Below are 13,508 nucleotides of genomic sequence, written 5' to 3'. Positions count from 1 at the left end.
TACAGATAGGTTGGTAGACTGAGATGAGGGAGGAGATGTAGGAAGGTGCTGAACCGTAGAGCACTTTGTGAGTGAGAGTGATAAGTTTATATTGGACTCTGTAGTAGACGGACAACCAGTGCAATGGCTGGCACAGGGTAGAGGCATCAATATAGTGGTTGGAAAGGATTATGATCCTGGCTGCTGCATTGAGGATAGATTGTAGAGCGCAGCGTTTAGTAAGAGGGAGACCGATTAGTAAAGAGTTAGGGTACTGTCACACAGTGCCATTTTGATCGCTGTGACGGCACGATCTGTGACGTCGCAGCATCGTATGATTATCGCTCCAGCGTCGTAGACTGCGGTCACACGTTGCAATCACGGCGCTGGAGCGATGCCGAAGTCCCCGGGTAACCAGGGTAAACAGCAGGGCCGCGCTTAGTAACCCGATGTTTACTGTGTACTGTGTAAGCACAGCGGCCGGAAAGCAGAGCGGTGACGTCAGACGTCACCGCTGTGCTCGCTTTCTGGCTGGCCAGCGCTCACAGTGCAGAGAAGCTGAGACGCCGGAGGACAGACACCGGAATGTGAGTATGTACTGTTTGTTTTTTTTACGTTTACGCTGGTAACCAGGGTAAACATCGGGTTACTAAGCGCGGCCCTGCGCTTAGTTACCCGATGTTTACCCTGGTTACAAGCGAACACATCGCTGGATCGCTGTCACACACAACGATCCAGCGATGTCAGCGGGTGATCAAGCGACGAAAGAAAGTTCCATACGATCTGCTATGACGTACGATTCTCAGCAGGGTCCCTGATCGCTGCTGCGTGTCAGACACTGCGATATCGTATGGATATCGCTAGAACGTCACGAATCGTACCGTCGTAGCGATTAAAATGGCACTGTGTGACAGTACCCTTATAGTTTCAAGGTTGTAAGCGAAGGGATCACTATGTGATCATATGTGGGGCACATCGCTTTTAGGTGTTACAGCAAGGACATCGCCTATTGTGATTGGTGGATCCTGTGTTATCAGCTGTGTATAGAGGTGTGATCAGTCATTGTAATCCGGCCACTGATGATATGGAGCAAATGCTTCCTGAGATCACAGGAAGTATTAGGCTAAAAAAGCCCCAGTGCCCATTGTGAAAAATGTCTTTTGTTTTTTTTGTTTTTAAATAAAGATCTTAATAGTAAGAAGAAAAAAAATATATGTAACACAAATAGTAGGTCATTTTGGTCATTTTCTGATGATAGCTTCCCTATAAGTGCATTATTTTTAGGCGAAAAACTAGACAGCATTACTCTCATAAAAAGGAGACCCTTTTTCTAATCCTAGTTAATGACTATAATTCATTGATTGATGTGACGTGTCCTCTCTTTGATAAATAGGTTTGTACTATAATGTTGTACAACGCTCCACAGAGATCACCATTACTCTCATCAGTTCTTGTCCCCAATGAGGGTCACAACCTAAATCTGCCTCTCACTCACATACACACTAGGACCTATGAGCCTACCCGTATGCTTTTTAGAATATTGGAAAAAAGTGGAGAACCTCGAGGAAACCCATGCAAGCCTACAAGGAGAACATACCAACTTAGGTCCCATTTATACAAGTTTTGTGTATATGTTTTGTGTTTTCTTATTTGCTACTATTACAGTCTATGGCCTTTTCACATACCCAAAGTCATGTCCGATTTTGATCCATTTTGTGGATAAAACTTATTGATTTCAGTAAATTTGTGCAGTGTCCGTATTTCACTGAGAAATACTAGCAGAAGCTTTGGAAACGTGTGTTTTTTTTCTCATATCAGAAAAATGGATGACACGCATGAATGGTAAAAAAAAGTCCATCCACAAGGACCAAAAATGTATACAATTGGATCCACTATACTGATAAAAGTGATGTAGAAAAAATAAGAACAGTGCCCAATTCAGAAAATACACTTGGCCGGATTCTAACCTAGGCTCCTAGCGATGTAGGGTGGAGCGCCACTGTCTGGCCGAGCTGCTCCCAATATACACTGTTGTTGAACTGGTCTGTACCTTTTGTTTCAAGAAAATCTAAAGAGGAATTGTTGATTTCCACAGCTGTATGACTATTATCCTTTCCTCGGATCACTCCTTGGCCTACATAAGAAACTAATGCAGAACAATATAGAGCTGAAGAGTTTTATTTCCAAATGTTCGATGAACCGACGATTGGATTTAGATGCGAATGACGTCACAGGATATATTGATGCATATCTTCTGAAGCAGGAACAGGTGCGTAAATGGTGCATATGTTACCTTAATTTTCACTTATGAGATCAAAATATTGTGATATCAATTATTCTGGGAACATCTGAGGATTTTACTATCTATGCGGTTGGTTTTAGGCGACGTGTGACCTTGTGGCAGTAAGTAAAAGTGAGAAGGTAAATGCTGAACTATTTATACCAACCATACAATCATATTCAGTCAGCACAGAAGGTCTTGTGCTGAGAGCAGAAGTACCGATCTCTGGGCACTGCTAAGGTTGTTCAGGATGAAGAGCACATTACTAAATTACAGCATTTTTGGGATTTTAAGATGCACCACAGGTTTAGGCAACATATGTTTTACCAATCAAATCTGTCCTGGCAGTATAAAAAGTATGTGTGTGGGGTCAATGTCACAACAATTGTTACTGACCTACAAGGCAGAATAGGCAGGCAATAGGTCTATTGTTAGTGTTTCTTTGCAGTGTGTCTTATAAATCCAATCCAAGACCAATGTCTTCTCTTCTTGGACTTGTTCACTTTTCCCATCTTTTTCATCTGGCCCAGACCGCTATGAAGACTTCTGCCAGCCAGAATTTGTGTCTGCAGAGTTATGTTCATTGACATTTTGCATCTTTGATCAGTATCCGTGCCCTTAGGTCCAAAAGTCTCTCACCCTGCTAAACTATTAGGCAGCTTTGGAGAGGGGGTTACCAAGGATCCCCTTCCTCATGCCAGCCCTGTAGTCAGTAATTTTACTCATATCACTGCCTTCGCATATAATTAAATTAGATAAGTGGTGACATAGGAAATCTACTGGGTCTCCCATTATCGTACAGTTCCTCTAGAGATGGATTTCTTGCACAGGTGCTAACCTACCAATACCAAATGGGGTGGGATTAACAGGGGCTGGGACCTAGTATGTGAATGACCACATAGCTGCTGCATAGCATATCTCTTTACTTGGTATTTTTATTTTGGTATTTTTATATTAATAGTTATTGCTGAAATCTTGCCAGTCATTTTATCAAAATTGAGTTTTTACATCCATTCATCAGTTGAAAACAGGGCCGCCATCAGGGCATTACAGCCGTGACTGGCGTATGGGGCCCGGTGGGAAGAGGGGGCCCGCATCGGGCCCCCTCTCATCTGCTCACCGGGCCCCTACCGGCAGCCGCAGGCTGAACCGGGCCCTTAGCGGCGGCCGGCTCTGCAGCTGTTTAACGCTATTGACGTGCGGGCCCGCGCCCACACGTCAATAGTTAACAGCCGCCAGCCAATCTGAGGCTGGCAGCTGACGTCAGTCCCAGAGTGCATGTCGCCGGTGTCTGACGTCATTGTCAGTCGCCGGCGAGTGCACGCTTCAGCTGCGCGGAGAGAGCAGGAGCGCGGCAGGTAAGCAGAACTTGTTTTTTTATTTTATTTTGAGCGGCGATCTGGGGGGCCCAGGGCAGAACGCTGGACACAGGGGCAGAAAGCTGGACACAGGGGAAGTACGCTGGACACACTGGGGCAGTACGCTGGACACACTGGGGCAGTATGCTGGACACACTGGGGCAGTACACTGGACACACTGGGGCAGAACGCTGGACACACTGGGGCAGAATGCTGGACACACTGGGGCAGAAATGCTGGACACACTGGGGCAGAACGCTGGACACACTGGGGCAGAACGCTGGACACACTGGGGCAGAAGGCTGGACACAGGGGCAGAAAGCTGGACACAGGGGCAGAAGGCTGAACACAGGGGCAGAATGCTGGACACAGGGGCAGAAGGCTGGACACAGGGGCAAAAGGCTGGACACAGGGGCAGAAAGCTGGACACAGGGGCAGAAAGCTGGACACAGGGGCAGAGGAGATGCTGGACACAGGGGCAGAGGAGATGCTGGACACAGGGGCAGAGGAGATACTGGACACAGGGGCAGAGGAGATGCTGGACACAGGGGCAGAGGAGATGCTGGACACAGGGGCAGAGGAGATGCTGGACACAGGGGCAGAGGAGATGCTGGACACAGGGGCAGAGGAGATGCTGGACACAGGGGCAGAGGAGATGCTGGACACAGGGGCAGAGGAGATGCTGGACACAGGGGCAGAGGAGATGCTGGACACAGGGGCAGAGGAGATGCTGGACACGGGCAGAAGGCTGGACACAGGGGCAGAATGGAGATATGGGGCATGATTGGAGACACAGGGGGCAGGATGAAAGACATGGCGGCATGACTGGAGACACTGGGGCATGACTGGAGACAGATGGGGCAGGATTGGAAACAGATGGGGCAGAATGGAGACACAGGGGGCATGATTGCAGACATGGGGGCATGATTGGAGACGGGGCAGAATGGTGATACGGGCATGATTGGAGACAGATGGGGCAGGATCATGGGGCAGGATGGATACGATGGAGACAGATGGGGCAGGATGGGGAGATCATATGGGGCAGAATGGATACTCATTAGGGCAGGATGCGAGAACATATGGCTGATGCCAGGAATGAGACACACGGGGGCTAGGATGGCGAATATTATTACCATAGGGGCTAATTAAGGGATATTATTACTGCAGTGATGTATTTATTTTATTTTTTGAGTATACTGTTTTAAATGGGGGGGCAGTCCTGTTACTGTATAGAGTGATACTATGTTACCTGTTATGGACCTGGTGGTTAGGAGCACCCAGAATGACCTGATGAGTAAACTAGAAATCGGAACAAGCTCTGGGAAAGTGGGAACTCTGCTGACCGCAAACCCTACTCCTATCACACAAACTAGAAATAGCCGTGGAGCGTACCTAACTCTCCCTAGACGCCTCTTCACAGCCTAAGAGCTAACTACCCCTAAAGATAGAAATAGAAGCCTAACCTTGCCTCAGAGAAATTCCCCAAAGGTAAAGACAGCCCCCCACATATATTGACTGTGAGTTTAAGAGGAAATTCACAAACACAGGAATGAAACAGGTTTTAGCAAAGGAGGCGAGACTTCACTAAAATAGACAGAGGATAGAATAGGGAACTATGCGGTCAGCACAAAAGCCTACAAAAAACCACGCAGAGTAAGCAAAAAGACTCCCCACACTGACTCACGGTGTGGAGGTGCCACTCTGCACCCCAGAGCTTCCAGCTAGCAAGGGAATATCATGATAGCAAGCTGGACAAGAAATAGCAGTACTAAGAAATATATTCAGGAAGCAGTAACAACAAATGAACTAGCAAAGACTTAGCTTCTGCTGGAGTAGACAGGTCATCAGAGAAGTCCAAGAGAGATCTGAACCAATACTGAAACATTGACAGCTGGCATCAAGTAACGATCTGAGTGGAGTTAAATAGGGAAGCCAGCAAGCAATAAACGAGAGCAGCTGACAAAGCCAATCTCAGTGACCAGCAGTTCCGCTCAAAGCCACCAGAGGGAGTCCAAGAGCAGAACTAACCAAAGTACCATTCATGACCACAGGAGGGAGTCCGAGAACGGAATTCACAACAGTTACCTTCTTCATGTGGTGTAATGTAGAAGCTGGGAAAATTAAGTAATGTGTTCTGCAAGTGGAACTCGAGATAACTGTGTTATTTCCTGCAGAAACGAGTCCTGGCTGGATGAAGTGATGGCGGTCTGTGCGGGATGAAAGATGAAGGACTACACCTAGAGACGTCACTGGTGAGTCAGTGTTACCTATACACTGTACACTATATACAGAGCTCCTGTGTATAATGTCACCGGTTATCACTGTATTACCTGTACACAGACACTGCATACTAAGTACAGATCTCCTGTGAATACTCGCACTTATGGTGATAGTATTGTGGGTTTTTTTTATTACTGATCAGTATTGTAGTATTCAGTCACTATGTGGTGGTAATATGTGGTCTGGATATGGTGTTGTGGTATTTGTTCCTTGTATTTGATATTATTCGGTCACTGTGGTGGTAATATGGTGTCTGGTCATGGTGCTGTGGTATTTGTTCCTTGTATGTGGTATTATAGGTCATTTTAAAAATTGAAAAATAAATAAAAATAAACCTAAATTGTATTGCATATTTTAACAAATATTTAATAGGTTACAGTAGAGTAGGGCCTGGCCAAAAGTGTCTACCTTGTCATTTTGGTGGCTTAAAAAATCTTTTGGCCAAAACAAAAGCTGCCGGCTATATGTGTGATCTGGTGATGGGAACTGTCAATGTGTGAAAGGTGAGAAATGGAGATTTTCCAAGAGAGAGCGGTGGGACTGTGGACAGTTCGAGGGGTGGAGCGTGTAGGCAGGGCTGGGGTGGAGCCTGGGCGGAGTCTCAAGGGGCCCCGAAAATTTTGCCAGTATGGGGCCCTGAAATTTCTAGTGGCAGCCCTGGTTGAAAACATATAAGAGATACAACTTTGTTGACACACATGTATTTCACAATCTGTCTCGAGGGCCAAATGTAACCCACAAGATGAGTATATTTGGCCCACGGTGCTGGGCGGGTCTCCCACCGACATTAATCTTTCAACGAGATTTGCATCCTAGATGCCAATTCAGTTGAAAGCAATGATTTCTCTTGTGCGCCTGACATCTCTACACAGCTGGCACTATGATGTCATTACAATGCGCCCTCTGAATCGAGATATGCAGAGGATCTGATGACACCATGAAGAAACCTGAGCAGTGGGGGAACGGACAAAAGTGAGTACTGTTGAGGAATCCACTGTGGGTGCATTGTACTGTGTTTGGGGGCACTATTGTTTGCATCGTACTTTATTATTCAAGGGTCTCTATCCATTGCTATTAGAAATTTTTATTAGGCTATTCAGCCATGTGCTTTTTCCGAGAACACATCTCCGAAGACCTTCAGTTTACCCAGACAGACCTTTCAGACAAGCGGAGCATATTTGTAAAGTTTTTAGATATATCTTGCAACAATTGGGGCTCCATTTAACAATCTCCTTCTGATACTAATCAATAACAGGATTGTGAATCTGCAACCGTGGAAGCCTCAGTACCAATTCAGCAGGTAAATTATCCAACTCGAAACAGAAGATGGATTCAGAGTGGAGTGCTCCCACTTGGAGAGTGAAATCCATCATTACCCTCTTGACAAAATTCCGGGCTAATGGTGTCCTGTCAAGGGCGAACATTTAAATGGGCCTTTCTAAACTGATTGTCCCTAACCCTAAATTGAGAACCAGTCCCGAATCAATAAAGCTAGCAGCAGACCCAAAGTCAATGAATGGCAATATTGATAACATCTGGTTCTCAAAGGATAACACCATATTTATCAGTACTTTACCAAAGGAAGATTTTGTCTATGTGTTTTTTCCACAACACGAAGACTGTCAACTCTAACCTCCAATGGTTCCACCTTCGGTAAATGGACCTGCTACAGGTAAGTATAACAGATAGCCTACGGTTCAACACATCTCTCACAGATTCTACAGTCCATTTGTATGGCCTGGGTCATGGCCTTTTCCAGAGAACAAGGGGCATCATGAAGAACCAGAGTCCTTAAAGGTTTCGGAAAGCCATTTGTGGAATTGGCTTCTGAGACCTGCATCATTCCACAGAATTTCTGTGGACCACTGCCGAAACTTGGTACCGTAGTCCTCAGCTGTACGACCTCCCCCCCGTGTCAGGTTCATGATCTTAGTCATATAACAGACCTAAACTGTGAAAAAAAACATCAACAGAGAACCATTCTGGGGCTTGTGGGGACAAGGAAAATGCCCAGTCCTGAGGACACCTTCTTAGTAGGGCCATAGTTATTCCCACTCCTCCCCTGACGACCAGAGGTGCATGGTAAAAAATAACTGACAGCTAGTGTTGAGCAATACCATCCGATACTTGAAAGTATCGGTATCGGATAGTATCGGCCGATACCCGAAAAGTATCGGATATCGCCGATACCGATACCCGATACCAATACAAGTCAATGGGATACCAAGTATCGGAAGGTATCCTGATGGTTCCCAGGGTCTGAAGGAGAGGAAACTCTCCTTCAGGCCCTGGGATCCATATTACTGTGTAAAATAAAGAATTAAAATAAAAAATATTGATATACTCACCTCTCCGGAGGCCCCTGGACATCACCGCTGGTAACCGGCAGCCTTCTTTGCTTAAAATGAGCGCGTTTAGGGCCTTCCATGACATCACGGCTTCTGATTGGTTGCGTGCCGCTTATGTGACCGCCACGCGACCAATCACAAGCCGTGACGTCATTCTCAGGTCCTAAATTCCGAATTCTAGGAATTTAGGACCTGAGAATTACGTCACGGCTTGTGATTGGTCGCGTGGCGGTCACATGAGCGGCACGCAACCAATCAGAAGCCGTGACGTCATGGAAGGTGCTGAACGCGCTCATTTTAAGCAAAGCAGGCTGCCGGTTACCAGCGGTGATGTCCAGGGGCCTCCGGAGAGGTGAGTATATCAATATTTTTTATTTTAATTCTTTATTTTTTACATGGATATGGATCCCAGGGCCTGAAGGAGAGTTTCCTCTCCTTCAGACCCTGGGAACCATACAATGGGAACTTCCGATTCCGATTCCCGATACCACAAAGTATCGGATCTTGGTATCAGAATTCCGATACCGCAAGTATCGGCCGATACCGATACTTGCGGTTTCGGAATGCTCAACACTACTGACAGCTTTCCCTGAATGCCCTGGTCTTTCTCTCCTGAAAATTAGTCAGGCCATTACAGGTTTGGGAGAGATCAACTGCACATCAGGGGGTACCGACATCACAGTCCATGCCAGCAGTGGACGGCTGTAGGAGGTCTTCAACAAATTAATTATCTGACCCTGCAATTGGCTTTGTGATGATGTTTGGAGGTCAGAAAACCAGGAGGATAGTAGATCAGAGCAGAAGGTGTTAAACAGAAGGATGGTTATGTGGAGAACGGGGGTCAGTGGGTGCTCTCATCTGCTGGCCCAGCTGTCTTTAGCAAGACTGCATGGACCAGGGCTCATACCACTGAACGCCTGCTCTCTCTCCCAATGGGCAGAACACTACTCAGACAACACAGGGTGAGGGTTAAACAGTGTGGCAATACTTTATTGAACCACAACACACAATAGCAAACAGCACAGACCCAGCAAATACCTAAGATGGAGCAAATTGCAGAGTCTCACCCTTCCGCTGACTCACTGGGATTAGAGCCGCTTCCAGTGTTGCATACCCCTACCAGTGGCTCCCCACTTTTGGGCCCCCACAGCAAGGAGGTAACAACAAGCTTAGGAGCTAACCGAGAGCAGTGAAAAGTAGAACAATGGTGAATGGATCAAATAGCATTACTTTAATATTTAAACTATTTGCATATTGTTTCCCTCCCTGTTCGAAGTCAACAAACTGGCTCCGTAACACAATGCATAGTTAGCATATCAGCAGACCTCACTATTCATCAAAGATAAAAGCACACTATGTTATATCACATACCAGCTTACTAGTCAATATTCCAGGTTTAAACAAACAAAAGTTTTCTTGACCCACAAAAATCAACACTTACAGCCAAAATCCATCATACAGATAAAAAGTCAATTCTTCTTGGTTTGCTAAACATGGTTGTCTAGGTAATTAAGATATAATCTGGTTTCTTCACAGGTAAGAACAAGATCTTAAAATGAAAGATCTACAAACAGAGCTCAAGGCACAGAGAGACAAACAACACTTAGCTGAATGTACATCAGTTAGAGGTCTGGGAGTAACAGCCCAGTTAAGTAGCCTGGTAATCACCTGGGACTTTGAACACCTGGAGACAGCCAGAGCCTCCCAGTCTCAGATTGGACTGTCGAGCTGTCAATGTACACAGTAACAGCTCAGCACACCCCTGTGCCAGATTGGGAGACTGAGCTGTCAATAAAAGTACTGTCAAATAAATAAGGCAGCACACTGTGGCGCCAAAACTTGCAAACATGAAATATGATAATTGAATTGCATTATTGCACTAGAAATATCAAAAATTGAGAAAGTTTAGCACATAAATTGGCCAATTCATGTGTATCTGGTAGCCGCGATAAGGTATTTCTCGTATACCATGGCCTAGCATTGCCTTTCCTCTGTGAGAATAAAGCCTTCATCTGAATGTGAACCTAATGTGAGTCCTCTCTTAGACAAAAATCTCTCTCTGTGGAGGGGCAGTCGTCCAGCTGTGATTAAAAACACCTGTGGCTAAAAGGTGGAGTGCTCAGTCAGAAGGCTAACGAATACAAATTTTAAAAAATTGACCGTCACATCCAAACATAGACTAAGTGTGAACAGTGCTGAACTTAGAGTCACCAACTCATATACAGTCAAATAAATAAGGCAGCACACTGTAGCACCAAAACATGCAAACATGAAATATGAAAATTGAATTGCATTACTGCAGTAGAAATATGAAAAATTGAGATAGTTTAGCACAGGGGTGGGCAATTAATTTTGCCATGGGGCCGCATGAGAAATTGGGATGGTTTTAGAGGGCCGGACTAATATAATTACCGTATTTTTCTGACTATAAGACGCACCGGACCATAAGGCGCACCCCAAATTTGGGGTGAAAATTGCAGAAAAAAAGATTTTTTATAAGATGGGGGTCCGTCTTATTGTCCGAATTTACAGTATCTTACCTGAGGGCTGGTGGTGGCAGAGCAGGGTCACAGGAGGCTGTTATGGTTCTCAATGGCAAGAGAACATAGCCCAGCATACATAGGAACTAGCTCTTGGAAGGATGGAAACTTAAACTGACCATGAACTAAACCTGCCGCACAACTAACAGTAGCCGGGTAGCGTAGCCTGCGTTTTATCCCTAGACGCCCAGCGCCGGCCGGAGGACTAACTAATCCTGGCAGAGGAAAATATAGTCCTGGCTCACCTCTAGAGAAATTTCCCCGAAAGGCAGACAGAGGCCCCCACATATATTGGCGGTGATTTAAGATGAAAATGACAAACGTAGTATGAAAATAGGTTTAGCAAAATCGAGGTCCGCTTACTAGATAGCAGGAAGACAGAAAGGGTACTTTCATGGTCAGCTGAAAACCCTATCAATACACCATCCTGAAATTACTTTAAGACTCTAGTATTAACTCATAACATCAGAGTGGCAATTTCAGATCACAAGAGCTTTCCAGACACAGAAACGAAACTGCAGCTGTGAACTGGAACAAAATGCAAAAAACAAACAAGGACAAAAGTCCGACTTAGCTGGAAGTTGTCTGGTAGCAGGAACATGCACAGAAAGGCTTCTGATTACAATGTTGACCGGCATGGAAGTGACAGAGGAGCAAGGTTAAATAGCGACTCCCACATCCTGATGGGAACAGGTGAACAGAGGGGATGATGCACACAAGTTCAATTCCACCAGTGGCCACCGGGGGAGCCCAAAATCCAATTTCACAACAGTACCCCCCCTCAAGGAGGGGGCACCGAACCCTCACCAGAACCACCAGGGCGATCAGGATGAGCCCTATGAAAGGCACGGACCAGATCGGAGGCATGAACATCAGAGGCAGTCACCCAAGAATTATCCTCCTGACCGTATCCCTTCCATTTGACCAGATACTGGAGTTTCCGTCTGGAAACACGGGAGTCCAAGATTTTTTCCACAACGTACTCCAACTCGCCCTCAACCAACACCGGAGCAGGAGGCTCAACGGAAGGCACAACCGGTACCTCATACCTGCGCAACAATGACCGATGAAAAACATTATGAATAGAAAAAGATGCAGGGAGGTCCAAACGGAAGGACACAGGGTTAAGAATCTCCAATATCTTGTACGGGCCGATGAACCGAGGCTTAAACTTAGGAGAAGAAACCCTCATAGGGACAAAACGAGAAGACAACCACACCAAGTCCCCGACACAAAGCCGAGGACCAACCCGACGCCGGCGGTTGGCAAAAAGCTGAGTCTTCTCCTGGGACAACTTCAAATTGTCCACCACCTGCCCCCAAATCTGATGCAACCTCTCCACCACAGCATCCACTCCAGGACAATCCGAAGATTCCACCTGACCGGAGGAAAATCGAGGATGAAACCCCGAATTACAGAAAAAAGGAGACACCAAGGTGGCAGAGCTGGCCCGATTATTGAGGGCAAACTCCGCTAAAGGCAAAAAAGCAACCCAATCATCCTGATCTGCAGACACAAAACACCTCAAATATGTCTCCAAAGTCTGATTCGTCCGCTCGGTCTGGCCATTAGTCTGAGGATGGAAAGCAGACGAGAAAGACAAATCTATGCCCATCCTAGCACAGAATGCCCGCCAAAATCTAGATACGAATTGGGTTCCTCTGTCAGAAACGATATTCTCCGGAATACCATGCAAACGAACCACATTTTGAAAAAACAGAGGAACCAACTCGAAAGAAGAAGGCAACTTAGGCAGGGGAACCAAATGGACCATCTTAGAGAAACGGTCACACACCACCCAGATGACAGACATCTTCTGAGAAACAGGAAGATCCGAAATAAAATCCATCGAGATGTGCGTCCAAGGCCTCTTCGGGATAGGCAAGGGCAACAACAATCCACTAGCCCGAGAACAACAAGGCTTGGCCCGAGCACAAACGTCACAAGACTGCACAAAGCCTCGTACATCTCGTGACAGGGAAGGCCACCAGAAGGACCTTGCCACCAAATCCCTGGTACCAAAGATTCCAGGATGACCTGCCAACGCAGAAGAATGAACCTCAGAAATGACTTTACTGGTCCAATCATCAGGAACAAACAGTCTACCAGGTGGGCAACGATCAGGTCTATCCGCCTGAAAATCCTGCAAGGCCCGCCGCAGGTCTGGAGAATCGGCAGACAATATCACTCCATCCTTAAGGATACCTGTAGGTTCAGAATTACCAGGGGAGTCAGGCTCAAAACTCCTAGAAAGGGCATCCGCCTTAACATTCTTAGAACCCGGTAGGTATGACACCACAAAATTAAACCGAGAGAAAAACAACGACCAGCGCGCCTGTCTAGGATTCAGGCGTCTGGCGGACTCAAGATAAATTAAATTTTTGTGGTCGGTCAATACCACCACCTGATGTCTAGCCCCCTCAAGCCAATGACGCCACTCCTCAAAAGCCCACTTCATGGCCAAAAGCTCTCGATTCCCAATATCATAATTCCGCTCGGCGGGCGAAAATTTACGAGAAAAAAAAGCACAAGGTTTCATCACGGAGCAGTCGGAACTTCTTTGCGACAAAACCGCCCCAGCTCCGATTTCAGAAGCGTCGACCTCAACCTGAAAAGGAAGAGCAACATCAGGCTGACGCAACACAGGGGCGGAAGAAAAGCGGCGCTTAAGCTCCCGAAAGACCTCCACAGCAGCAGGGGACCAATCAGCAACATCAGCACC

At 46.3% G+C, this 13,508-nt stretch overlaps 1 protein-coding gene across 2 annotated transcripts in view; it reads left to right on the top strand.

The window, feature by feature from the left end:
• The window catches only part of LOC143785757 (cytochrome P450 2K1-like), a 32,549-nt gene that overhangs the window by 10,502 nt on the left and 8,539 nt on the right, over positions 1-13,508 (top strand). For both annotated transcript variants that reach the window (XM_077274852.1, XM_077274853.1), the window contains one exon: positions 2,075-2,248. In XM_077274852.1, coding sequence (XP_077130967.1) covers positions 2,075-2,248 — 174 coding nt within the window. The remainder of the gene's footprint in view (positions 1-2,074; positions 2,249-13,508) is intronic.

This window comes from Ranitomeya variabilis, chromosome 7 (assembly GCF_051348905.1).
Source record: "Ranitomeya variabilis isolate aRanVar5 chromosome 7, aRanVar5.hap1, whole genome shotgun sequence".
Classification (NCBI taxonomy): Eukaryota; Metazoa; Chordata; class Amphibia; order Anura; family Dendrobatidae; genus Ranitomeya; species Ranitomeya variabilis.
This window is presented reverse-complemented; position numbering and strand designations above follow the sequence as displayed.